Source organism: Tinamus guttatus, unplaced genomic scaffold (genome assembly GCF_059628265.1).
Source record: "Tinamus guttatus ecotype Peru unplaced genomic scaffold, ASM5962826v1 Tinamus_guttatus_pri_ptg000209l, whole genome shotgun sequence".
NCBI classification, from domain to species: Eukaryota; Metazoa; Chordata; class Aves; order Tinamiformes; family Tinamidae; genus Tinamus; species Tinamus guttatus.
This window is the reverse complement of record NW_028288743.1, coordinates 1,667,049-1,693,830: the sequence shown is the minus strand read 5'-3', so window position 1 is coordinate 1,693,830 and position 26,782 is coordinate 1,667,049. Positions and strand designations below refer to the sequence as shown.

The 26,782-nt window shown below is 40.1% G+C and overlaps 1 protein-coding gene across 1 annotated transcript in view; it reads right to left on the bottom strand.

Moving 5' to 3' along the window:
- Positions 1-10,052: 10,052 nt before the first annotated feature.
- Positions 10,053-26,782, bottom strand: part of ST8SIA6 (ST8 alpha-N-acetyl-neuraminide alpha-2,8-sialyltransferase 6) — a 33,962-nt gene continuing 17,232 nt past the window's right edge. Inside the window, exons 5-9 of the mRNA XM_088524341.1 lie at positions 19,644-19,788; positions 18,805-18,917; positions 17,532-17,624; positions 14,231-14,703; positions 10,053-10,183 (exon numbers count right to left, since the gene is read on the bottom strand). Coding sequence (XP_088380467.1) covers positions 14,235-14,703; positions 17,532-17,624; positions 18,805-18,917; positions 19,644-19,788 — 820 coding nt within the window. The 3' untranslated portion in view covers positions 10,053-10,183; positions 14,231-14,234. The remainder of the gene's footprint in view (positions 10,184-14,230; positions 14,704-17,531; positions 17,625-18,804; positions 18,918-19,643; positions 19,789-26,782) is intronic.

Genomic DNA, 26,782 nt, shown 5'->3' with positions numbered 1-26,782 from the left:
GATTAAAACCTAAACAAAAAACACTAATGTCCTTTGCAAGTTTGGAGTTACACAAGCAGCCCAGCTTTTAGAGCTCTGTCAGATCATTTGCTATTCAAATTTCTCAGAACACCTGATAAAGTAATTTAGAAGATGAAAGTTATTCTGCTTTAAATGCTTCTATCCTTCTCCCAGCCCATCCAGCACTTCTTCCCCCAGTGACAGTTGCAGGATGTGAGCTTCTAGACTGATTTATCTTCGCTTCCCTGTGCTGCAGAAAACAGACAGCAGCTGAAATTCAGTCCTTGATGGGCTCTCTACTTTCACTTGGCTGATAAAAGAGTTTCAGCTGCATTTATGTACTTACGGGCTAATGCTTTCATTATGGTATCTCCATTAACCAGACAGTTCCACCTATCAGTCTGTGCATGCTCTGAGACCTTAACCCTCTTTTTCACTATTAGTTGGCTCTGGACACAGATTAGGCATGACACAGACATTTGATACAGGATGGAAGAGGCAAGCTAGAGCTTATACCCCTCCAAAAACACAGATGCACACGCAGCTCATAGAAAGCAGTGCACTTGGATACAAGAACAGAGACATTCTGAGATCTCTGAGGAGGACACAATATCTGCTCTCTTTCTGAAATGCTCCATGTCCTCACCAGCCCCTATGCACATCTCCCCAGCCACTGTCCCCTCTTGCTTACCAGTATTTTTGGGAAGGAGATAAGTTAGTCTTGGCCAATCTTGCTGCTCCCACCAAAATTCCTGCACAAACTCTCCTAAGCTCAGTGAGCAAGTGTCCCAATAGCAGGAGTCAGATGTTCTTCCTGTCAGATATCTCACCGTCAGAGGGTGAGATTACTGCTTGCTGGGCTCAAGAGGCAGAGTAGGTGACTGACAGCCAAACACAGAGGTACAGCCATTTCCCTCCCTCTGTCCTCTTGCCCAGTCACTTTTTCCAGCCCGCTCCCCTGCTCAGCATGGGATGAGGGAGAGGCAGTGCTCTATACGGGCCAGCCCTGCCATAGTCTGCACACAGAGCAAGCAAACCGAGCACCTGCAAGCTCCCGATCACCAGGCGGTGGACTTGCTTCCAGCTGAAGAGTGGGCTTCCTTCCAGCTGAAGAGTGGGCTTCCTTCCAACAGAAGTCCAAGCAACAGCAAACAGGAGGATGCTGCTTAGTTGAAGCATTTAAAACAGGAGCAAGAGCAGAAACTTGTCTAAGTCAAAAAGTAGTTTTATAGATTCTGAGGAAATAGAAAAGCCTGCAGGGAAACTTGCTCAGAGACTTTAAATTGTTTCTGAGGGTAAGATATCTCCTGCCTTCCACACGCCAGTCTGCCGGTTTTCATTCACGGTAACTGAATGTTTTCAAAGACAGGTCTACATAGCTGAGCAACTGCCATTCATATTTCCAAATATTTGGCACTGATTTGACACCAGTGCAGCTAACAGCATGTCCCTTGTGGCTTTCTGTTGCCAAGCTAGTGTCTGATATCTCATAATTTTGTGTCAAATATCTCACGTTAAAGAACATCCCATCAGCTAAATATTTGAGCTGGCTAAGCTCATCTACAGCATCTCACTGCGGAAATCCATTTCTAATTTAGAAACTACACAGATTGTAAGGATATGTTTGCACCTGTATCACTCATACAAGCAATTCCAGCTGTTTGCATAGCAAAATGAACCCTTTGATCATCTATAAAACACCGATACATTAGGGGAAGGAAAGAGGCCACAATCAAAGATAACGTCATCTTTCGGCAGAGGGCATTTGGTGCTCTACAAGGTCAAGTAAAACCTTTCACTTCTAGTCCTCTGTTGTGACTGCATAAAACTTGGAAATTGAGTTCAGTCTCTAGAGGGCCCTAAAGGATAATAGTCCACACACAAACCAATTGCATGTACATATTTGACCTGGTTTGACAAGAAAGTGAGCGTCTCTTTGGAGGAGTCATGGTAAGCAGCAAAGACACTATACGGTCTTCTCTTGCCCAAAAGTAAAACGTAAATCCACTAAGGCAAAATGTTTTCTCCAAAACTCGTAAATCCAAAATTCGCCCATGACAAATATCTGAGCGTGTATGTGTCATACAACCAAAACCTTCATTAGGGAAAAACGCAAACAAGCCACTGAAACATGCCTAGAGGTCTACTAGATATATCCACTGCACGTACTCATCATTAGCATTATGTGTGAACTACTTTCGTATCCAATGGTTTTCACATTTTCAGTTATTCATTGTTTTCAAAATGTTAGTTACTTCCAGAGTTTTTTTCCAATTTCATAACCCTGAGAGAGTTTTCAAGAAAAACTATAACAATTTTTGTTTGATGTCTGTTTAGTTCCTTTTCCTGTTTGTTTTTCTTTAATATGTATGCTGAAATAAGAAATAAATTATTCCCAGTCATTAGAAATAATAACAGAAAAAAGGTCAACTGTGTTGCCACACAGGAATCAAAAAGACTTCAAATGATATGATGGCCTTATTTAAAGAATATATGCACCACCACACAAAATACCCAGCTTGTTTTTACCTCACACATTTTTAATGAAGTGTATATATATATATATATATATATATATAAATAGTTGATAACATTGCTGTAGAGAAACCAGTCTAATGCATTGTTTTTGCATTGCTACACATTGCAAAGTATATTTTTCTTTGTTATGTCTCAGAAATTCTGAAAGAAAAAAGCCCACAACTACGTCTAGTAGTCTTTATTTACAAACAGAAATTGCAAAAATATTCTATTACAGAACAGGAAACAAGTGCAGAATTCTAGAGTATGCTTTGTAATAGTGAAAACTTTGCCTCCTTGACAAAAAAAAAATCATTAGGCACTTAAAAACATGAAAACAAAGTATAAATTAGATTAGCTAACATATGACTCAACAACACACCGTTATATTCATTTTCTATAATAGAAGCACACACAGTGTCGAGGGGCACCCCTGCCTCCTCCTAAATCCTGCAAATAGACACTTCTATGCTACACTGCACACACCTCAGTCGTGCGAGAACAGAGCATATCCAGTCTACATCTGAACACATAACCAGGTTCAGTGCTGAGAGATCTTAAGAGAATACTTTTGTCGACAGTTGCAGAGCCTCCGCTAGCAGCTTCACACCAAGGTTGGTGAGGGTGGAACACAACTCCGCTTACCATCCAGTTCCAAGGATTATTAAGCTCTGCTTGGACATTTGTACCAAAAGGAGCAGAACAGACACAAACAAGAGCGATTTAAAGAAACAACAAAATCTCTGCACAAAAGCTATGGTGGAAACTGTGAAATCACATTTGACACAATCTCTGGAAAGAAAAAACACTCGCTTTGGAAATGCCACGTCGGGAACCTCTTTATTTACCTGTCTCCTTAAGCCGTACTTCATGAGCTAAAACAGAACCACAACTGGCCTCTTAAAACTGCCTTAGAGAGGTAAATCTAAGAAAGAAGCGCTCAAAGGCCTGGTGGAAACTTCCTTCTGGATGTCGGTAAGAAGCTTTTAAAAATTAGACTTTGGGTTGTATCATTTTTCTTTTCAGGTTACATTATATAACTTCCCTCTCAGCTTACCCTGGTAGAATAAAATACAATATTTAAAAATAATTTTAATTAGATACTTGATGGAAGGAACATTAAGAATTTTAATATAAAGGCTACATAAGAAGGCTACTATATAAAATGTGCATATAAAGTGTGCATAAATTTTAACTTTTGTACTCCAGTTTCACAATATTTTAAAAATGGTTCTGTAGCATCAGAAAGAAAATTAACAGAAAGTATAGTAAGAAGTAGCAAGAGGCATTTTTAGGGAATCAGCTCACAGCAGAGATGCCTAAGAAGCTGCTGAACTACAGACTTGCTGTGAAGAATCTCTTCTTGTCAGACTAAAGCGAATAGTGAAGAACTTAAAACTAGTAATCTTGTCTTAGAAGGGAAGATCCTGTCACAGTCATTAGTATTATTCATTCTGCTATCCTCTTGCCAGGATACTATGAATTAATGTTGGGATCATTAAATACCTGCATCACTCAGTTTTCTGGGGAAAAAAAAATAACGCATGAAAAAAGAAAAGACAAAATGATAGCGGCGTGCGGCAACAAACACTTACATGGCACACTGTACTGCCAAGCTACACCAGAGCTTAACACAAAGGATGGATTTGACTGTTTATTTGATAGTGGTGGTGGAATATTTAACCTCAAGAGTGAAAAACGGTTCTCGCAGTTCTGGTACTTGCAATAAAGCAGCACAGCTGGATATCTCTGTAGGCAGAATTTGCCATCGCCAGGCCCTGAAAGGCAGTTTCAGTTCACACACAGAGTGATGTCAGCTTCATAAATTATCATGCATCACAGTAATACGTTCAGTTAATGTGTGAGCACATCCACTGACACTAGTCTATGGCAAATTCAAGCTGATGCAATCTATTGGGTGGAACTCTTTCCATATTACTTGGATTTGCTGCACTTTAAGAGTATAGTGACAGTATACAGATTTGCTACCCAAACTCAGCTGAAGTATGGTAACCTAGTTACCCACAGTAATTTCAACTGTTTTTCTGAATTCATACAATAGGCAGGAATTCTGAAATGCTATTTTTGAAAGGAGACCACTAAATACAGTAAGAGTTCCTTTGTTTAATGGCACGCTGCAAATCTTTTCATACTCGAATGTTTTTATAATTTAGAACCAATTAAGAAATACTTAATATGCACCTCCTTAAATCTAGGAAAAAAAAAAGCTTAATAAATATAAATTTATTTGGATCTGTAGCTGAGAGACTCACAGGATTTTTCCATAATATCCTGGAAGGAGATCAGTAGCCTTTGAAACTCAGCTGCCCAGAAGCTCAGAGAAAGACTGTCCTACCTAAAACGAAGGAGTCTGAAATCAAGAGAGACAGGTTTTATATCATAAATACACATCCCTTTGTCAACATTTTTGGTTGGAAGCTCTGTATATGAAAGAGACCAGCTGAAATTAAGTGCTGGAAGATGAAGGATTACTTGGCTGCAAACATTTCAAGCTAATGTATTTAACTAACTAACTCAAATGTAACATGTCTGCTGCTTCAGAATATTACATTATTAAATGAGTGAGTATCAAATGTTTGAAATAAAGCTGAAACAAACAGATTTATTTCACAGCCAAAAGGCGGTACTGACATTCAGAGGGACCTCAACAGGCTGGAGAGATGGGCAGAGAGGAACCTCATGAGGTTCAACTAAGGCAAATGCAGGGCCCTGCACCTAGGGAGGAATAACCCCAGGCACCCATAGAGGCTGGGGTGACCTGCTGGAGAGCAGCTCTGAGAAGGACCTGGGGGTCCTGCTGGACTACAGGCTCATCATGAGCCAGCAGTGTGCCCTTGTGACCACGAAAGCCAGTGGTCTCCTGGCCTGCATTAGGAAGAGCACTGCCAGCGGGTCAAGGGAAGTGATTCTGCTGCTCCGCTCAGCTCCGGTGAGGCCGCATCTGGAGTGCTGTGCCCAGTCCTGGGCTCCCCGGTACAAGAAGTATGTGAAGCCACTGGAGAGAGGCCAGAGGAGGACTGCTGAGGTGCTCACGGGCCCGCTGAGGCCGCCCAGCAGCCACCTGACAGCACGGGGGCCCTGCCGCGTCCCCGCGCTCCCACGGCCTCACCCTCTCTCCGCTCTGACTCTGAACGTCCGAACAGATGCTGAACAGAACTACATAATCTGTTATGAACAGAACCACGTAATTTCCCACATGGGAGGAGAAGCAACCAGTTCTAGACAGCAGTGGGTCCTACAGGAAAACGTGACATTAAAGATTCAGAGGAGAAAAAGGAATGAAATCAGACAAGAAGGATTTAATCTAACAGTGCTGTGAACCAGTCACGCACAAGGACACTGTCAGTCTCTGCAAAGGTGCAGTGGAACTATTAGCACATTGTCAGTGTTTCTATCTTTAGAAAACTGTTTAATCTCAGCACTCACTCCATAGTGCACGACAGCACCAGAGGCCCATGAACCCTAAAAATGATTATTCTTCATAGTAAGCAAGGGGAACTGAAAAACTTTGGTCAGGAATACTTAATCAAAAACACGCTTGGCCTGGTCTTGCAAAAAAACACTACAAACATTTCAAGGCCCTAGTACAAAATTCATCTTTCATCATTAACCTGGTGGAGATATAAAATAAATCAGAAATAGTCTAGTCAGCTATCAGAGAAAGTTTGCAACAGTGACTGTAATAACTCAGCAAGCCTTGATCAAGCCAACTGCACCCTGTCACACAGCAATACCGCTATTAGCGTGCCCAGTCCAGCCCCAATTAACAGGAACAAGTCACCAAGCACACAGCAGCAATAATTATAATAAAATCAAGCACCAGATCTGCACTCCTGCAAAGTGAAGTGGATGTAGCTGACATCACATACCTCCCAGCTGGAGCAAGAACTGAAAAACTACATTAAAAATAGCTTCTTAATCTTAAGTCTGAGAGAGCGTATTTTTTATACTATGAGGATTAAGACTATTTGTAGGAAAGGGCAGGAAAGCACAATTTATCCCTGCATTTCTTATCAGTCCTGTGCACCACATGTAACTCATAGAGAGCTTTAAGAGCATAATGATCAGTCTTCAAGTTAAAGGCAGTTTAAATTTCACTGAAACACAGCATTAAAAAGTTTCTGTTCATGTCACAGAGATTTCTATTTGCTCTTATTTGTGATTGACACATCAAACTCCTTTAGTTAAGGAGTTCATTATCAAGGAAACTAGAATAGGTTTTTTCTTTTCAGCTAATGCTCTCTAAAACATACCCCAATAAACTTTCTTGCTATTAATGTATGCTCTAAGCAACATAGCTGCACAGAAATAGTCCAAATACGCAGTTACTTCCTTTCTCTGTGGTGTGAACAATGATGCAGTCTGTATGTGTATTCACTGAGATAATGCTATATGGTGCTAACTATCAATCCCCTTTGCAAAAAGTTGCTATTTCATTTTCTCCTCTCTGTATCTGTTACTTAAACAAGTTCTGCCACAGTACTCATGCTGAGTAGTTCAGCACATGTAATCTGTGCAAAGAGCAATATCCTTTGCCTCACCTCCGAGCACATATCAAGTACCTGTGACTGTTGACCGTTCTCAATACAATGCAAGGTCTCGGGGTCTGGGGTCTACTTCAACTGCCCTGTTGCTGTTACAATTCCGGTTCAACTAACCCAAAATGAAGCTATGACTGGTGCTTCTTACATCTTATATTAATACTGTATGCTATGCAGTGACAGGTATCAGTCAGAAAATCTCAAGGAAAATGGACCTCTCACCTGGACACAAAGTCTACATTAATACATTAAATGTAATAAAAAACATTCTCAGGGACTGAGGCCAGCTGGTTCCTCTAGGGTAATAAACCCCTCCTTGCCTCTAAAACGGAAGGGTAGTTTTAACTCCAAAACCCTTATTGGCAATGGTGCCTGAGCACGTTAACTCCCAGCTCTGCGGCACTTTGCCTGGGGTGCCTGGTGGACAGCGGCCTAGCGCCTGCCAGGAACCTCCTGGCAGTTTCACAGCACAGACGAGCACATGGCAGCGCCTAGGGGCACCAGCAAGCCCTGTTTAAGTTACTGCTACAGAGACAGTCCAGGTCTCCGGGACTTAACTCTACGGGACAACACAAAAGCAGATTGAATTTTGCTGACTCAGCTGTAGGAATGAATTAAAAGGAACTGGAAATTTCCCTGGAAAGATTAATTCACCTCGCAGTGGGCAAATTCATCAGTCTTTACTTTTCAGGCTGTTTGCATATAAATAAAATGAAAATCATGTGGCATTAATTTTTCTCTAGGTTCAGCTGGAGAGGGTGAGGCTAGTCAGGACAAGAATAAAACAAATGGCTAGGGGAGGGAATGAAAAATATTTATGGACACCTCTATGCCACAAGCCCACAAAGGTAATATGCCATGAGCTGAAGAAAACACAGTGAAAAGGAAGAAATGCTACACAATTATCTCATAGCACTACACTGGTCTAAACTTGGAATAAGCTGTAGTCCCTGACTGAAACCATTTTGTCTTTGAATGAAGTGTGAAGTGCTTCTCTTCAGCCTAGGAGTGTTTGCATCACCCAAGGATAAGTACATCCCTCCACAGAACCTCCAACTACAGCTAGGGGCAGTCTACATCATGACTTATTCTATGGCATGGGCTCTTTTTGGTGCAAATTTCTCTTTGCAGCTGGGAAATGGTGGTAGGCACTCCTGTGCACAACGTCCTCTCCCTCACGGTTGAACCAGGGCTGACATCATGCTGCAGGCTGCACGACAAGGTCTTTTTTTCCACCCAAAACTCTACTGATATTCAAAGGCCCATGTTCTCTTAGTGGCAGCATCTAATCATCCCAAGCATCATTTAGTTTTTTTAAACCTTATTTTGCAATGAACTGACTTTATTGCTAGCATATGCAACCAAGATTTATGGAGCGTTTTTCTTGGGTAGGAGTAGTATTGGATTCTGATATCCTTATCTTGGAAATGGATCAAAATGCTGAAGTAACAGACCTGAAACCATAATGATTGAGTCTAATATTTTTAGGATTATTTATATGACTATAAAATTGCTACAAGATAAGCTTTCAAATGCTACAGCAATTTAGATGTACTCTTATAAAGTGGCAGTTTAACAATCTATTTTATAAGGTCCAATTGATTTAATTAGGATTTTTTTTCAACAAGCCATTTTCAATGATGCGAATATTGAATACTCTTTAAAGTTCAGTTGAGTGGGGATTTATTGCTACAGTGATAAAAATGACTTTTAGTAAACAAAATATGTGATATTTTATTTGACTATACAAGAATGGTAAGAAGGACCTTTGAAGGATCTTTGAACTTCTCATTCAACTTCAACACCCTCAAAAAAGACACCAAAATTGTTTATAACAGAAACTGGTTGTTATAATTTTTTGAGGAGGGGGTTCTGCAGTAAAATATATGTGCAGTAATATACAGGCAACCATAGCTAGAGAAAAAACTGCATGCCCTACCTTCCATAAATGTTAATGTGATTATGTCCACTGGGGCTGGTATTTCATTGCCTCTTGTTGCAGTACATTGCTCCATGGGTATTCCAGGATTATATGGAAACTTAAAGCACTGAAATTGCATGATGTTTAACTGACGAAAGGTTCTTTTATCAGCGATTCTGGTACAAGGGAAGAGTTTGAAGCTGATTATAAGAGGAGCCCTCTTCTAATAATGCTTAATGCAGTTTCCTTATCTGTAGTCACGTATCGATAGTTGCCACGTCAGGTGAGAAATATGAAAAATGATAGGGATAGTTCCATTTATTTAGTGCCTGGTTCACCCTATATGCAGGCTGAGATACGGCTCTGGGATGGGAGATGACTGCAAATTCGTGCTCTGCTGGCACTCTGGGAACGGAGGCACAGCGTCTAGCTTAGTGTTCTTGCTTGGAGCTCACCAGGACCTTAGACAGGAGCACAGTCAGTAAAAGGGGTTTAAAAATAAACCCTGGTCCTTCAAACACTTGTTCACAAAATAAACATCATTCACATGAGTGGTCCCATTAAATCCACAGCATTATCTATTTGCCATAAACTCAGAGTACATCAAGTATTTCACGATCACTAACCTGGGGGATTTTTTCATCAATCTACCCTGAGACAAACTAAAAAATGATTTAGCCTTGAATTAATTACTCCACTATAGCTCTTCTCACCACCTTTCTCAGGCAGGCAGATCTTAGTGGTTATAGATCAAGTTCTCAACTGAAAATGTTTACTCCTGGCTTATACAGCTACCACATAAGTGACTCTTGCCTGTATTACCTGATACTAACAAAAATAGAGATTTTATGTCAAAATATTGTAAAGATTACAATTTAAGAAGTAAAACATGATGAATGTCACATATCACCACCATCCTGAGATTGTGCTTTGCTACGATTAAATCAATAGTCAGGAGTTTTAAAATTTCCCAAATATATGTTATTTTGCATTAAAAAAATGATCAGTCAAAATTCAGAAATGTAGCAATCACTATGTCAAAAATCATCTCATTTTCTTCCCAGATGTACAATATTCCTCTATTGTAATAATGCAGTTTAATGCTCAGGAAATCACATCAGATCAAATCCAATACCAAACAGCTGCGATTCAAATCTCAAATTCTCTCCTTCCAGTCGTCACCCTGAAATTAAAACAATAAAACACGTTACTGATACTGCTTGTTATATTCAAAATAAAACAGTAGCTTAGTCCTTTGCATATATGTTTCACCTTCTGCATCTGCTTTTTCAGCCTTACCTCAGACTGCAGCCTTCCTGTGACATTTCTTACACAGTGTCATAGGCACACAAAAGTCTCCAAGGTGGCAGGATTGGTAGTGCCTGATCTAGCTTGAGCATCTGTTCTTTGTAAGGAGGACTCCCTCATTTGAGTATCCCAAAGCTGCTCGTACTTACTCTACCCGCACCACCATCTTCAGTTTTCCTAAGCTAAACAAGGCTGGATCTAGCCAACATCTGAATATAAACATACTACATTATCATAATCACATTTCAAAACATCTAAGGAGTGAAATGTCTCTACTTCTTCAGTTGGCTAATGCCTTCTCGGGAAAAAAAAATCAGCTGTAAATATTTTTCATTGGATTTAAAATTTAAAAGACATTTTTCTATTTTGGGAATTTTTACTTAAATAAAAACAACTTATCTCCACGGGTTTTGTCTCTGACTTTTCATAACACCTAAACTTAAGTCAGGGGCGGAACACAAGAGCAAAGAGAAGTGTTTGTTTAACAGCTGTATTACACATATACTAAAGGAGATCTTTCTTTCAACAGTGGATAAATCTAATAATTTCGGGCTGAATAATATTGGTCCAACTCAAGAATAGGCTGAAATTTCACTGTTGGACAGGAATGCAGAATGTTCTTATTTTCAAAATGTTGTGTCAGCTGCAGTGCAACACCACAAGCAAAAGAGAATTCTAGGAAAACGTAAGCTCCTGTAGGTACCCTATTACTGTAAATAACTTATTTGTTTTGCCAGAAATTTTCAAGACCAAAAAAAAAAAGAAACCAGTATATGCTGATAGAGCTTGGAACAACACAAATTCTCCGTGACAGCAATTCCTGAGTAGGTAGAGAGGCAGCCGCCCAATCCCTGGAGAACCCTCCTGCCTGGCCGGGGCCTGCGCTGCTTCTCTTCTGTCACATAGGTGCCTTTTAGCCATGGGGACGGAGGTTAAAAGCCCCGAGCGGGTTTTTACTCTCCAGGTGACACACGCTCAGGCTGCGGTGGAGCAATTCCGACTCTCCAGCCCTCAGCACAGCCCTTCCCCACCTCTCCTCCTGCCGCGCTGGAGCTCCGGTGCCTGAGCAACACCCGCTGCCCCCGGCCTCGGCGGCCCCGGCCTCGGCGGCCCCGGCTCCCTCCTCGGAGCCCCGCGGGGCCGCATGGCAAAGCAGGGCCTCCTCATCTTCCTGGCTGCCTCTTCCTGGCAGGCACAAAACCTGATACTTTCTTGGCAGAAAAACATCTGCATTTCAAGCAGGCTTCTGGGCAATCAGATTTTTGCCAGTCTGATTAATTTATCATCTGATAATTTTTCTAATCATTTTTTTGTCTGTCTATTTTTAAATAGGAATCAGGCCATTTCCCCTCCTTGAGTGTATGTTTGCTTGAAGCTAACAACATGACTTTCAGGCTTATCAGGTTAAAGCAATGAGCAAACAAGACTTCCTTTAGCTGCAGGGCCATCGCAGAAATTATTCTCTAATTTAATACAAAATAATATAGATCATGATTCCATTTCCAGATTTTGCTGATGCCTCATTTTCTCACTCGCTCTCTGATAGGAGAGCATCTACTCTGAGACGTGTGTCTCTGCTGAGCACAATCACGACCTCGTGTGAGTGGATATTGAGGTGGATGGAGTTTCCCACATTGCGGGGAACCAGCTCTGAGGGACTCCCACTCCTGACAACTCCCTCTCTCCATTGAGCAAAGGTCACCTCTTCAATGGCATGGATGGAGTTTAGGAGCAAAAGGATTCACAAGGAGGCAGGGATGCTCCCCCTGTGGTGTTCCCGGGCCCGCAGCACGGAGGTGTTTGCAGGACACCAGCCTCATTCACACCTTATTGAGAGCAGCAAACTTTTGGAGACCAGCAGCAGGTGCAGAAAGCTCCGCCTGAGACTCCGGTGGGTACCTGGCAGTGTAAGGAACCTTCCTAAACCACCCATCCACAAGGGGAGAGGGGAACAGAGAGAAAAACTGAAACAAGAACTTAAGAGGAAAAATGAGATTGAGAATTTACATTAAAGGGCCATCTGTGCTGAAATATATCTATTATAGAATTTCAATTATCTTTAATAGCTGTTAGCTATTAAAGCTAATAAAAAAGCTAATTGTAAATTATTGTAAAGCTAATCGTAGCAGAATGGTAGTTCACATTGGAAACATTTCATTTCTTTTTAAAAGGCTTTTTTTTCTTAACTAGAAGTGATTTACATAGTAGAAAAAAAAAAAAAGCGTTAGGGCATAAGTTATCCTTCCACTTGTTTTTTTCCCTTACAGCTTCTTTTGCAAATTTGTCTGCACAAGTGATTTTTAGTGTGCCAAGCACGGACAACATGTAATTAACCCATACAGATGCTTAAACATTTTTGTGGCTTTTATCTGCTTCTTTCTGGATGAAAAGATCACAAAGGGTTGTTTTCATTTTCTTAGCTAATGTAGTTACTACAATTAAAATTATATGGTTCAACTCCAGGGATTAATATTCTGGGAAGAATAAATACAAGGGAAACTGCAGGATGCAAACAGCTTAGCATCTAAGTGTGCTAGCAAGAAACACATTACGTATTTCTTAACCTTTCTGATGCGATACAACCTTTTACAGGGAAAAAAGCATAAGTTAGCCACATGAAACTGTATACACCTACGCTTCCTTCTACATAATCTCTTAGACTACAGACTCATAGACCAGGGGGAATGGATTCAGTAAATGGCCTCTATGTTCCTTCCAGCCCTGCTTTCTATTATTTTAATAATTCTTGTAAGCAGTTTCCTGATCTATTTCTTGAATAAAATTGTGCCTTCTTGACATTAGCACTCTGAGTTTATAAATATTCAGTTTCTGATTATGAATCAACTATGAAATGTATCTTTGATGGCAACTTTTCTAAATACCATCAAAGGCTACTTTCAAATTCACATTATAACCTAACCAGAAGAAAAACCCTTCTTAGCTTTTGAACTTAAAAATTCAGGTTTGAGCAAGCTGATGCTATTTTTATATATCTAACTTAAGAAATAGAATTACATCAGTCCAATTAAGCATTATACAAGAGTAGTACATTAACTTGCACTCCCTGGAAACACAGAGCTCTGGAAGGCAAATCTGAAGACAGTCTTTTGAACCGGGAATTTCTCGGTTATCTTAGAAGATTAATAACTACCTACACAAACAGGTCCTATTTTGCCAACAAGGCAAGTCAAGCTGGAAAATATGCAAACCAGTCCTTTCAAAGTCACCTGTGGTCTGCACCCACTGCATTGACTCAAGGTCAGGGGCTGCGCTTCTTTGAGGCATACACAGTCCGCAGAGCTACAAGGAGGGTGGGACAGTGTGGAAGGATGAGGGAGAGGGCATGCCACTTCATCCTATATTTGTCCAGCTTCTGGCAGAGTCTGCAGCAAAATCTGCTGCAGAGCGCGGCAGCTTCTCCGCTGCTGCCTGCAAGCTGCTGTGCATCCAGCTGCACGAGCCCCTCTGGTGAGCCGTAGCCGTCAGGAATGAAGGGAACAAGGCTGCGTATCCATGGCACTTCCTCACGGGGCATCTGACTCCTTACCTTGGCCTCTGCACACACCTGGAAAGGCCACAGCTGGGCCAGGTACTAGCACCTTCTCTTGTAGATCACAGTCTGTGACCACCTTCCATAAAACAATTCACACAAGCAGCTGATTTACAGGAACTGATACCAAACCAAGCACAGGTTCGGTGAGAAATACACCTGAGATGAGGAGACACTACTGACTGCCTATGAATTATGGCAATAACACAGGCTTAGCTATGCCCCCTGTCTAAAGTTAACAATTAGACACCCCTCAACTCTGTGATACTTTATTCAGTAAGCTCCATCTTTCACTTATTTATGAACACATAAATAAATGCCTTGACACATTATTTACTTAAAGACATTTTATATGGAAGGAAGGTGACCTACCTTTTTATTCTGATTCACATTTACCAAACTGCAACTTCAAAATGCCTTTGCCATGAAGCTGAAGGATCTGGTTGTACTCTTTGGGCATTGCATGAAAACCCGGTTTAGGCAGCTGGTTGTCGTAGTAGTGGTGGCTAATTGGCATCTTCTCTGTGGATTTTGAGAAAGGCCAGAAGCCATATATCTTCACATTCTCACACAGCTCAATAGCAGCACTAGTGATCATAAAACCAGATGACAGTCGGTAGGCTTTCACTCCCTTAGTTCTCCAAAACTGGGCAAGACTCTTCAGGTAGGTGGGGTGAAAAAATATTGCCCTCTGCATTGCTTTGAACTCTTTCAGAGTTTGATATACTTTAAAAGAAGTAGCTGTGTTGCTTCTGTAGGAAAATGCTGGCAATAAAAGGAAAGCATCTCCATAGACTGCAATGTTCTCCAGAAATTCTGTCTTCTTTTTATTAAGCTTGTTGTATCTGGCAAATGCAACATTTTAGGAAAAGAGTGAATGCAATGTACTATTAACATAACTACGCACCGGTTCAGCCTGTCTACATTACAAATCTATATCAACCCAATATATGGGTTCATATTTCCATGTGCTGTTATGAAAACATGACCTTACACCTTACAGAATTGATGTGATAACACAGGAGGTACTAGAGGAGATCAAATTCACTGCTAATGAGACCAGGATGTTTTCAGAGATGCTCAATTTAAGAAGCATCAAAGGAGAATGCAAAAAAGTCATATTCATATTGTATGCAGGTATTTTTGAAAACTCTCTTTTTACATGAATGATATGACAACCCATCTTCAAATCCCGGGTGTCTGCCCTGCATAGAAATAGAAGTACTCACTCTTGCAGGTGAGCAGCCTTGGAGAGCAAAAGATCAGCATGTATTTGAGTTTTGCAGAATCTTAGCTGTTTTTGATTGATAGACTTCTAAAATGGCTGAAAATCTTGACATGCCTGTTTATCTCCCTTGACTTCAAAGGGAACCTGTAGATATCTCTCAAGGCTTAGAGGTCTGACTTCACAGAGAAATACTTCAGTTTCCCTGCAGTCAACAGAAAGACTCATTTATCTTCTGGATAATTCAGTGATCCCCCAAATTGTCTTTCCAGAGTTATCCAGGAAGCAATACAAGTCACAACAAGATCACTCAGCTCTTTTCTTCTATAGACCCTAAATGTCTGAACACATGATGCTCACATCCATTTTGGGATTTAAAGCACCAAGTCCATTTTTGTAGGTAGCTGTCTATCCAAGTAGGGTGTTTTCACTTTTTTTTTTTCTTTCCTTTCTCCACATAGCCCAGTGGTTACAGCAGAACCTGAAAGACACAGTTTCATCTCCTTCTGCAGATCGAGGATATTCAATCCTCTTCTTTTGCAGTATTCATCTCAAGACAGAGAACAGGAATCTGTTTCATTGCCATTCAAAACTCTCATCTGATGGAGGATTTTCCAGCTGCCTCTCACACAACTGAACTCATGTGAAGGAGCGACAGACATGGGTCCACCTCTCTTCTCAGCCTGAGGGATTTAAGCTTTCAGCTTCCCAAGGAAATGCCATTGCCACTAGACTTGGAAACAGACAGAAGGAGACCCTCTGTCCCTCCTGGTGAGCTTGGCCCCCGTGCGTGCTGGTCTCGCAGACCAGGCCAGCACAGAAGGCCTGGGGCTGTGGCCAGGGAGGGTGATGGATAGGAAAACTTCTGGCCTCTAATCCCAGAATTACCCCTATTTCTACTCACTGCAAAATGCACCAAGAGCCTTCAGAGCAACATTCAGATCTCTGCTCTCCCTTGCTATCTAGAAGCCTGAGCGGCTCAGCCTCATCTTGCTTTGCCTTACAGCTTCATGACTTCTAGGTGCAGCGCAGTTCAAGTCCATCAGGACACCTAAGAACTGACCATCTTTCCTCCAAGAGTGTTCATCCGCATTGTACTGCCTGTCAGACACGGTTCAAAAGCTGCTATAACCTTAGCAATAGTACTATCAGACTAAGCCTAAGTAGAGAATTAGAAATTAAAATGATTAAAAACAGAAAAAGATCTCTTGAGAAAACAAGCAGCTCTGTTAAATAGTGCCAAGTCATCTTCCTCTCCTCCTTCAAAAGCATTTACAATTTTCCCTGAATATTTAAATAATTTAAATGGTCAAATTCCAAAGTCCTTATACAATCTCATTCATCTTCACACAGACTTAGCTCCTCTTTTCTTCTATGTAACTCCTATTAATGTCAGTATAGCATAATTTGGCTTAAAAATAACTGTAGGTGTGACGGGACGGCACTACAAAGCCCAGAGAAATCATGCATCACTAGTCACCAATGAAGCTGAGTCATAGGACCAAGTTTTCCCTTCTCATATTCTTGTGCAGCCCCACTAACGTCAATGCTAATTTTATTCTAGGGAGAAGAAACAATTCATCTCCATTTAAGTCAAAAAGGGCTGGGTAAGCATCGAAGCACTCCGTACTCGCTGCAGAAACTCAAGCTCTCTCCTTGAGTCAATGACAAACACCTGTTAGTCATTTCTGTGCTTATTGTACTGTTTCTTTCTTGATTTTCAGCTAAAAGGTCTTTGCTCGATGTTGTCTATTTGACAGATACAGATATGACAAACAATAACATGCAGTTAGATCAATAAGGAGTAAATAATATGTCACGGCAGTCGTTTCCCTAGATAGGCTGCACCTCCAGACTGATGAAGATACCAGATTAGTCAGCCTGGCTCTAAGAGATTTTCTTTTCATCAAGAAGGGAAAGGAAAACTTTGTTAAGAAAAAAAAAGGTGGGTTGGAAGCCTTGGTTTGGATTGAAAAAATGTATTACAGAAATCAGACCTCCATCCTTTTTCAGAAAAATAATTAAGAACATGTGTTTACAGTCCTAATGACAGAACCGGACACACATTTCCAGGCTTTCCTGACTGTGATTATAAACCTTTTTTCAGGAAGGGTGGGGGAGAAAAGGGGGCTGTAGGGATTTTATAGGTGCAAAAAGCCTGGACTTGCAGTGATCAATTTTGCTCTTTCTCAATGTGTGAATGGGTGTCAGCAGAGGCACCTGATTGATTATCTGGGTATTTTTGCCTCCTTTCTGTTATGAAATGTCATGTGAAATAGTTTCCCATTTGGACATGCACATCTTTTACGTGGGAACTAAGCCTCATTAATGAAGTAATCTGTCTGCAACACTCTCTGAGCTGGTGTCCCAAAGGATTTTTAATAAAATCTAAATCATGTCAAACAATTATACACTATTACACAGAAACAGAACTGCAGGACTACTTACTTCTGAGCTATGATGCTTGGATTAACAGTCACAAGGTTTGTTTTATTGCCAACATCTTTGCTCATGCTTCCTGTGGTTGGAGGGAGGTTACACCTGAAATTGAGAAACATTTACTTAAATAGAAGCCCAGCAGAAATGCCTTGCATTTATTATTTGCAAATTCCTCTCTTGTGAAAGGACATTTTCATGTCAGCTTCCAGAGACCTCTAAGCACTTTGCGAACAGTAAATAAGACTTACAGCACTTCTGGTAAAAATATTTTATCTACTGTACAGATGGTTAAAATACAGCACAGAGAGCTCATTTTCATAAGAGAGCTCTCACAAATCAGATGTGCAGAGTTAAAATCTCGTAAGGAGTCCATCTATGAATTCCCTACATTATCTGCCAGCAAATACTTCCTCTCTTGCATAAATAATACATTTTCAAAAATTTTCTGTTTAAAAACAATGTATTTGATACCAATCTCTCAGCTGGCAGAGCAATGTTGATGGCTGTTTCATGGGGCAACCTAACTTGCCTGACTAGGGAAATAACAGTTTATTGTAAGGTAAAGAAGTTATTTCTTTTTAAAGTGAGTCACCTAGATTTAGCATCTTAGTATTCAGACTCCGCGCGTTTATTAAGGTCAGTTATCTAACTGTCTTTTTTATTTTGGAAAGACTAAATATTGGTCAAAAAAAAGGAAAAGAGTCAAAATCCAGAAGACAGTGTGGTTGGATAACCCTTCACTTGGTTACTCAGTTTGTTCTTCTGCAAAAAGTAGATTCTGTGAGTCACATACTGACAGAAGTGGGCTGAATCACTCTCTGTTTTTTTCCACAATGTATAGGGGGAGTTGAAACAACTCCTTAAACTAAAAACCTAACTTTTTGGATGGCTAACAGAGCATTACTGAGACAACCTAAGTCTAAGTAAATATTCTAGTAACCTAGCAGTAACTGTAAACATTTAATGTCAATCTTTCTTTTTTTTTTTTAATCTCATCCTCTGAGCCAAGAAGATAGATGCTTTTGGATCGATGGTAAGTGAACAGAAATTTCAGATTGTCAAATAACTAAATTCCACATCCACAGCAAGGTACATTTGTAATCCTAACTTACACCTGCATATAATCTTAGGAACCAAAGTTTTGAGCCCTGCCTTTCTAAGGCAGAAATGAGGAACAATGTCCGGGTCTTTCCTCACTGGCACAGATTGGCACTGGCACACTTCCAATCCCACCATGCTTCTAGAAACACTCCACGCTTCAGTAAGATCCAGCAGCTCTTACCTAAACACAAAGTCGGCACGATCGATTTCAGCTCCACAGCTGGAATTCTTGAGAATGCCTCCATTTCCAACCACTGCGCAGTTCTTGAAGGGATAGGCTGAAAATGGAGAGGACTGCAGGCAAATAAAAAGAAATAGCCGAAGTTTTATATCTCTTTTGATTGTTTCTTTGTATACTTTCTTTTTCTTTCTTTCTTTTTTTTTCTTTGAACTTGCAGTGGCAAGGAATCCAAAGCATGATATGTGCGATCCGTTTGTATTTGCAGGCTTAATCCAGTACATCCCAGGGAAAGCACCCACCATTTACCCACCAAGTAGGGCTGATTCCTTCACTCAGCCTGTGCTTCTGACTGCAAAGGTGCTCCACATCAGTGGCAGCTTTATCCTCAAGCTAGTTTTTGCAAGTTCTATGCCTAAGCCTGCACTGGAAATGGCATGGGAATAAGGGGACTATGAAATACTCATTAAAGACTGAAGTACCTTTGAAAATGGAGATGAGAAAAGCAAGGCAAATCATCTCAGAGGATTCAGTCTATACACATCATGTCTCGTACTAAAAACCAAAACACCTTAAGAAGCAAGGTCGGCTACCAAGAGAGGCTGTAAATTGTGTTCAGTATGAACTCCACCTATATTCTGAACTACAGTGCCCTGTCCAAGCCTCCCCTCTGCAGAGAAAAGCTAAAAGAAAAAAAAAGTCCTGCTAGGTGAATGCGGGATATATAGGGAATGAAGGGGTCCTTCCAGCAGGAAAAAAGAAAAAAACAAAGCAGCTCTATTTTTCATCCAAAACATTGATTATACTGCAATTATAATAAGAGTCAAAGATATAGTTCCTACCACAGGCAGCATCCTAAAAATGTTCTCTGTGATGAGGATGGTCTTTTTGCTCTCCACCTCGTAACTCATGTTACTTCCCAGTGGAGTGTTGTTTTGAGAAGCAACAAAATTGTGAACTGCATCACAACAGGAAGCTAATTCTGACCTGCAAAATGAACAAACAAAACCCACTCAAAGACCAGTAAATAAGTTTAAAAAAGGTGGTAGAGAACTAAGAGAATGACAAACAGTTCTAATTAGCTAAGTACCAAAAGGCCATATGAACCCTTTATAACCGTGTTTCCTTTAGCTTCCTTTGTAGAGTAAGTCAAAAAAAGTTCAGAAAGTACTCAGTTCAAGAACCCCTTCTCTTATCCTATTTTTCTCTCTCTTTTGCCCTTTTTCAACTGGTCAGAATAAGTCTTATCATCATCTTACCCATAATCAGTCTTATCTTTATTACCAATTGTTAAGATTATCTTAGAAATGCAGGGAGTCTTCAACTAAAACCAATGGTAGGCTTTATAAAGAAAATATGATTCAGTCCCCAAAGAATTAATAAAAGGATTTCAATTAACATAGAACAAATGACTATAAGAAACCAAAAGGTTGAAGAAAGAAAGAACCATGAAGACAAAAGGAAATACTGGCTATAGAGTTTTTCCTACTGAACAGCTAGATGGCTACAAGTCAATTAATTATTCATTCATTTGCTGGGCACAATATCACAGATGCTAAGAAAATGATATGACAACCTACAAATAAAGAAGATAGATACCCTCTGTGTGTTGGACAAATAGCCTAGAAGCTACCCAAAATACCAGGCAGAAGTCCTTAAATAGACAGAGGGCAAGAGGTTCCCTCATTTAAACATTACGTAGGAGTGAAGTCATGCTGCCACCAAACTTCATGTAAATGTTATGTATGGAAATATCCTATATTATTAAGAAACAGCGTAAAAAGCTCCACATGCCCTTTGAAATCAAACCTAAAGCCTTGCGATGCATTTAGCTGTAAGGAATGTAGCGATGCTATCTCTGCTACCCTGGATCCAATTTTTCAGACTGTGAGGCTAAATCATTACTTATCATTTGACAGAACATACCTCTCTCATTAGGTGAGACATTAAAAGAAATACTATCCATTTAGAGAAGAAAATTCATTGATCACAGAGTTGCTTGGAATTTTGAAAAGGATAGCATGAAAGGGAATAGATAATTCTTCCTTTCCTCACTGAGAAGGATTAATTATGAAGAAAAAAAGAATGTTTACAGGAACAGCCAGTGGAAAAGAAAAGCTTTATTTCAGGCTTTTTCAGTGACTAAGGTAAAACAAGCCCTGGGAACAAGTTAAACAATGCAAGCTAAATTCCACCTGAAAGTAAGCTTTACTATAGACACAGATAGGAGAAGTTCCTTCTTTCAACTTTATCAACAACTTACAGTGAGCTAATACTCTATTAAAGGAATATCATTTGTTTCTGGTGGAAATTAGATACAAGTAGCAAATTCAAAGATCCGTGTCTGCCAGGATCTTGCCCCTTGCTTTTGGGGTGGGTTTTTATTTTCCACCGATGGTGGATACCATGAATTCAGATGATGCATTCTTTCTTTTTATTACTCATTCCACAGGAATTAGTGCTTCATTAAAAGCAGAAACACTCTGAAGAAAAACAGGTACCAGAACTCATAAGAAAGTAAAAATTTTAATTAATATTATGGATCTATTGTGGGAGTAAAACAAACACAGGCTAATTCAGAAAGGCAGTGAAAGCGAGGAAATACATATTGATTAATGATGCATTTTCTTATGTTACCTAATAGCCTATGTGCTAAAGGCTTAGACATACCAATAGCAATGTCTTGCATCAAGTCTTACACAGAATTCCTCGGTGCCCACTTATCGATGTGGAAAGCTCTAGCTGCAACAGATATAACCTGCAGACCAAAAAAAGCCACTGGAAAAATATTCAGCAACCTGTTCGTATAAGGTAGAATGAGGTACCTCTAAAATTTACAGCAAATGATGAGATTGGTTAGAGATTGGGTGGTTCAAGTAATTATTTCCACAACCATCATCTCTAGTGTTAATCACATATGTGATATGTATCAAGAGGCAATGACACCCAAAGAGCACAAACTTCATAAGCCTGAGACATGCACTGTAGAAATGGATCCTTTTAAAACGCATGGTATGCCAAGTGTTGCAAAGCTAAGACAGTGTTTTAATCTGGGCATCATGCTATCTGGGAAGAGAGAAACTGGTAAAAGCTACAATACAAAGCACTTCCCAGCCAGATGATGAGATAACAGACAAGGGCTGGAACCATAACAGCACCAAACGGTACCACCTGAAATCAACCTCTGAATTTCCTTCGGAAGGATGGAAAGTGATCCATGTTGTCTGTGGAGTTATGGCCAGGTGAAGATGTATGGGATATGGAACAGCTCTTAGAAGACAGGAGGAGTCCAAGTAACTGCTTTAGGCTGCAGTTGGCCCTGCTAATTTCTGATGTGGGAGGGCATGCCTTCATGCTGCATTCCTCCTACAAGCAGCTGCAAATGGACTGAGACTTCAGAGCTCTTTTTGAACTCTAAGATTAACATCAGCCACACTTATTCCTAGGGCCAAGACAAGCAAAATGGAGCTGACCGTGTTATCTGCAAGTTTCACTTGCAACAAATAAGGAACAAAATCAGAATATATAACAAGTCTATTCCAGTTGGACTGGTAATATATACTTCATAAAACTGAATGAGTACAGTCATGATAATCCTAATCAATAAACTGTAGAAAAATATGTTGCATATGTCTAAGCAGGTTTATTCATATTGAAGACAACAGAAAGCCATTGTTGATTGGGAAATATATTTTGTGAATTTCTTCCTTCTTGGAACAACTTCCATGGCCTCAGCTCACAACTGTGACCAACTAGGATGGAACTCACAGCCCACACGGCATCCAAACAATTTCTTCAGGTTTGCAGATGCTGAGAACTTCAGAATATCCTGTTTTCTCAAGCAGATTATACAAACACAGAGACAACTAAAAGAAATAATGACATTTTCAAATTTTGGACTAATTGTATAGATCATCCTTAGGCAATAATACAAAACCGCTGCCTTTACTCTTCCTGTTTTCAAAACCCTTTGCATGATGCAAAAACTCTATGTGAAAAAAAAATGCATTATTTAGTTTAGAGGAAGCTGGATATATAAGTATCTGCAGTAGTTTCTTTGAAGTTTCTGTAGTAGCTGCATAGCCATGAAGCTCTGTCTGAATTATTTTTTATATATATAATAATATACATATTATTATATCCTTCCAGCTGCTGAAGGTGAACCAGGGTTAAAGAAGTCAGAGGTTAGGGCTAACACAGTTTCTCTGCAGATCCCCAAACCAGCACAGTTCTTTTCCCAAGCGGGATGTGAATAATCTGTAATATTTAATAAGGAAGAAATCGGTCTTTATGCAAAGAGCTGCTGCGGAGTTTAAAGATTCCTTACTCCTCCACATTACTGATACAAGCAACAAAAGGACATTTGCTTTATCCTCCTGCAGTAAGTACGTAGTTTTCATTCAAATTACCTTCTTTCATTAAATAAGATGTTTAGCTAAAGTCATTTTGTTCTATAACTTTTTTGTATCTTATTCTGATAAATACTTAGTGTGAAAAGGCACTTGCTTCTGAATCAAAATGTTACATAGCCTCATATTTTGTGACACAGACAGCAATTTTCCGCTGAAACTTTGTCTATTCCAACCTAGAATTGGATCCCTGGGCCAGAGAGTAAATGTGGTCCTCAAAGGGTTTGATTTTCTGCATTGATTTTCTAAATATCTCATATTTTTACAATGAAAGATCAGTTGCTTTGTTTATTTTTAAAAGGCTGCTTTTAACAGATCAGATGATACTTTTTTAAAAAACTCATGAAGATAACAGAACCAGGCAGGGGACCAGATCCAGCAGAATCTGCCCTAACTTTGTGAACTTCACAGGGTGGCTTTTGTGCAGCCTGCACTGCGCTGTGCAGCACAGGTGGCTGTAGAGCCCGAGGCCAGAGGGTATATTTCATTATTGAGAACAGAAATATGAAAGATTTCCCTATGAATATACACTGGACTAAACTGAGGTGGCGGGAGTGGAAAAATAGATAGGGACAGATGCTGCAGAAGTACTAAAATATGCAAAATTGTTCTAAAGAGTAGATGTTCAGTTGCCCTCTAAGGCTGCTCGGGGAAGGGCAAGAAGAAACCACTTTAATTTGCATGAAAGAAAGTTGAGGTGCAATATTAAGGAGCACAGCGAAGTCGGTTGCTGTAGAAGGCTGCTGAAATAGGAAGCTGCAGAATTCCATTGACTCAAGAATTTCATTAGACATTTTTCCAAACACAGTTCAGGAATGGCCTATATACATTGGAGTCTGTCTAAGAAAGATGCACTTCACAGGGAGTCCAGAGACAAGACAGCCTGGAGATCCCTTCTGCCTCTGCATTTCTACAAATTACAAGTTCTTTTCAGTTGGCCTTTTATAGCCATCTGCAGTAAGCAGCAAACAAGTGACTGTTTGTTTGCAGAAGCATATCGCAATGTTCCTGCTCTAAAGCAGTTGCACGTTACCCACACCAGCAGTGTTTGCCAAGTCAGATCCCTTTGCAGATCTTTAGCTATAAAAATGACTCAAAACATCACATAAAATAGCTAACTCGGCACAAAGTAAGAAGAGTAAATATTCAAAACTGTAACTATTGCAAGCAGTTTAAGTGACAACCATGTGCTTAGCATGTCTGATAGTACTACGGTTTGCAATATCATTTAAATAAAAGGCAAAGTATTCCAAGTAACAAATGTTCGGCTTAGTAATGACCTGGGAAAGTCTATCTTAAAATTTGCTCTAATAGTCCACTCTAATATGTCCATCCTGTATCATTTTTCAGTGAGCAAGAAATTATCTTATTCTACTGCACTGGGGCTGTAGACAATGTTAGTCATTTCTCAAAGCTTTTTGTCAAGCCCAGTCAATACTGGGAAATCAATGCTTTCTAATAGTGCAATATTATGACATATTCTAAACTTTGGGAAAAAAAGAGTGCTTAAATCTCATGTCTGAAACAGGATCTGTTGAGAATCTCTGCCCTGCTGACAGCCCTTAACAGTCCAAAAATGTAGTAATGTCATAAATATCTAAGACAATGAAAATCAACAAGGCTGAATCTGAAACAAGGCTGAATATATAAAAAGTGTAATAAAATTTTCAATTCACTTAAAGTCTATCACAAAAACATACCTAGCTCAACTTTCCCTTACTTTCCCATTAGAGGATTTTCCAACTTTTAGGAAAACATATAGTCTACAAGCAATTAAAAGATCCATCTGTTTCCATAAACTATCATCAATCAATCTCTTTCTGCCCAGCCCTTTTCTTTTCTGAAATGGAAATACATCTCTGAATATATACTTCTCCTTTTACATATGGTATATTAAGCATGCAGAAAATGTACTCTGAAACCATAATGTGATCTCAGTTCCTATTGCCTTTTTTTTTGTATGCTGAAATGGAAGATTTCAGAGAATAGAGTGGAATTATTGATCTGTTTAGTGTCAGGAAAGCTATTGATTATGTGCTGGTGTGAGCTTATACAAGCATAAGCTGACCTTGCAGGGTATTTGATTTGTGTTTCAGCTGTGTTTTACTGAAATACACAAGATGTATTACGGAATGCTTTATATAGGTGAGAGTTTAATATACTTCAATTTAATCCCTTCAAGGAGGAATAGGATTTTATAATCTGTAAGAATGTTTAGCCACATTTTTTTCAGAGGAAGGATTAAGTGGGAGAAGGTAATAGAGGTCAGGTGGATTAAGAAGCAGGAGGAGAAATTACAGAACTGTGAAGACCAGGCTGATCTCAGCTATTATTTCTCAGACCTCAAGTTCTAAATAAATAAAAGGGCAACATTATCATTTTTAAAGTGTGTTTTACATTAGGCATTTCCTTTTCCTTTCATTACCAGATTCAGATGAGGTTTGTCAGGAATGGTGTTTGCACGGGGAGGGAGCCCTGTGTGCACAGCTCGCCCAGGGCTGTCCCCGCGCGATATCGCTGCTGCCAACTGCTGCATCTCCCTGCCGGGCTCCCGCTCAGCCACACAGCCGGGAAGGCAGTGCCCGGAGGCCTCTCTGAGCCACCCTTCTCCCTCACCCTGCCCAGGCATTTTGAGGGCTCTTTTAACTGTTTGCTAGCTTTCAGCAGAAACAAGCATTGCAGCTATTGGGAAAAACTGCAGATGATTCGCCGCCACAGGTCTATAGCCCAAGTGAAAATAAGTCAGACTTAAAAGTCTGTAAATCAGGGATGTAGAGGTATAAAAAACAATTACAGCTTGCATCCAGCTGGGCTCTAATTTGTTGCACTAATGAAACATCTCTTTTAAGCTGGAAACCTTTGATGAATGCTAATATAATAATTAATATTCATGTTACCTAGGGAACCTGAGACTCTACCAACTGTAGCTAGAAGAGCCTGTGCAGAGAAATCTACCCGACAGTTCTTCCAGAGCTTTAAGAATGATGCTTCAAGGCAGCTGCAGGATTATTTCACCTCCCTTTCCAAATTTGCACCAATCCTCTCTTATATCCAAGAAACTGAGGACTTGATTTGTTCAAAACAAGTCAGAGCTGATGTAAATCTGCAAAGGGAAGCAGAATTCAGGTGAGCTTTGAAATAAAGGGGTGAAAATGCTAGACTGCTAATTGTAAAGCACATGAGAAAAAAAAAAACAAAGAAAGCAAAGCTGAATTTTGTAAAGAAGAAGTCTGAATAGAATACTTCTGTTCTGTATGTGTTGATAGCTCTAAATGTTGGAAAAGACTTTCCTGAAAGTCCTTCTTACTGGAATTGTATTTGTTCCAGTGAACCTACAACACTGCTAGATCTTCTGCTATACCTACACTACCCTGCTAGCGTCTGCTGTGAAGTCAGATAATCCTGAGGAATGGCCAACAAACATCCACACACAGCACTCTGCTAGACCACAAGAGCAATGAAACGAGTGTTTGCACAAGCTCCCTGGAGGGCAAAACGAATCTGGCTGCACTAATGCCAGCATTAAGGACATTAAATAAATGAAGGTACAGGAGATTGATTCCCTGGCCGAA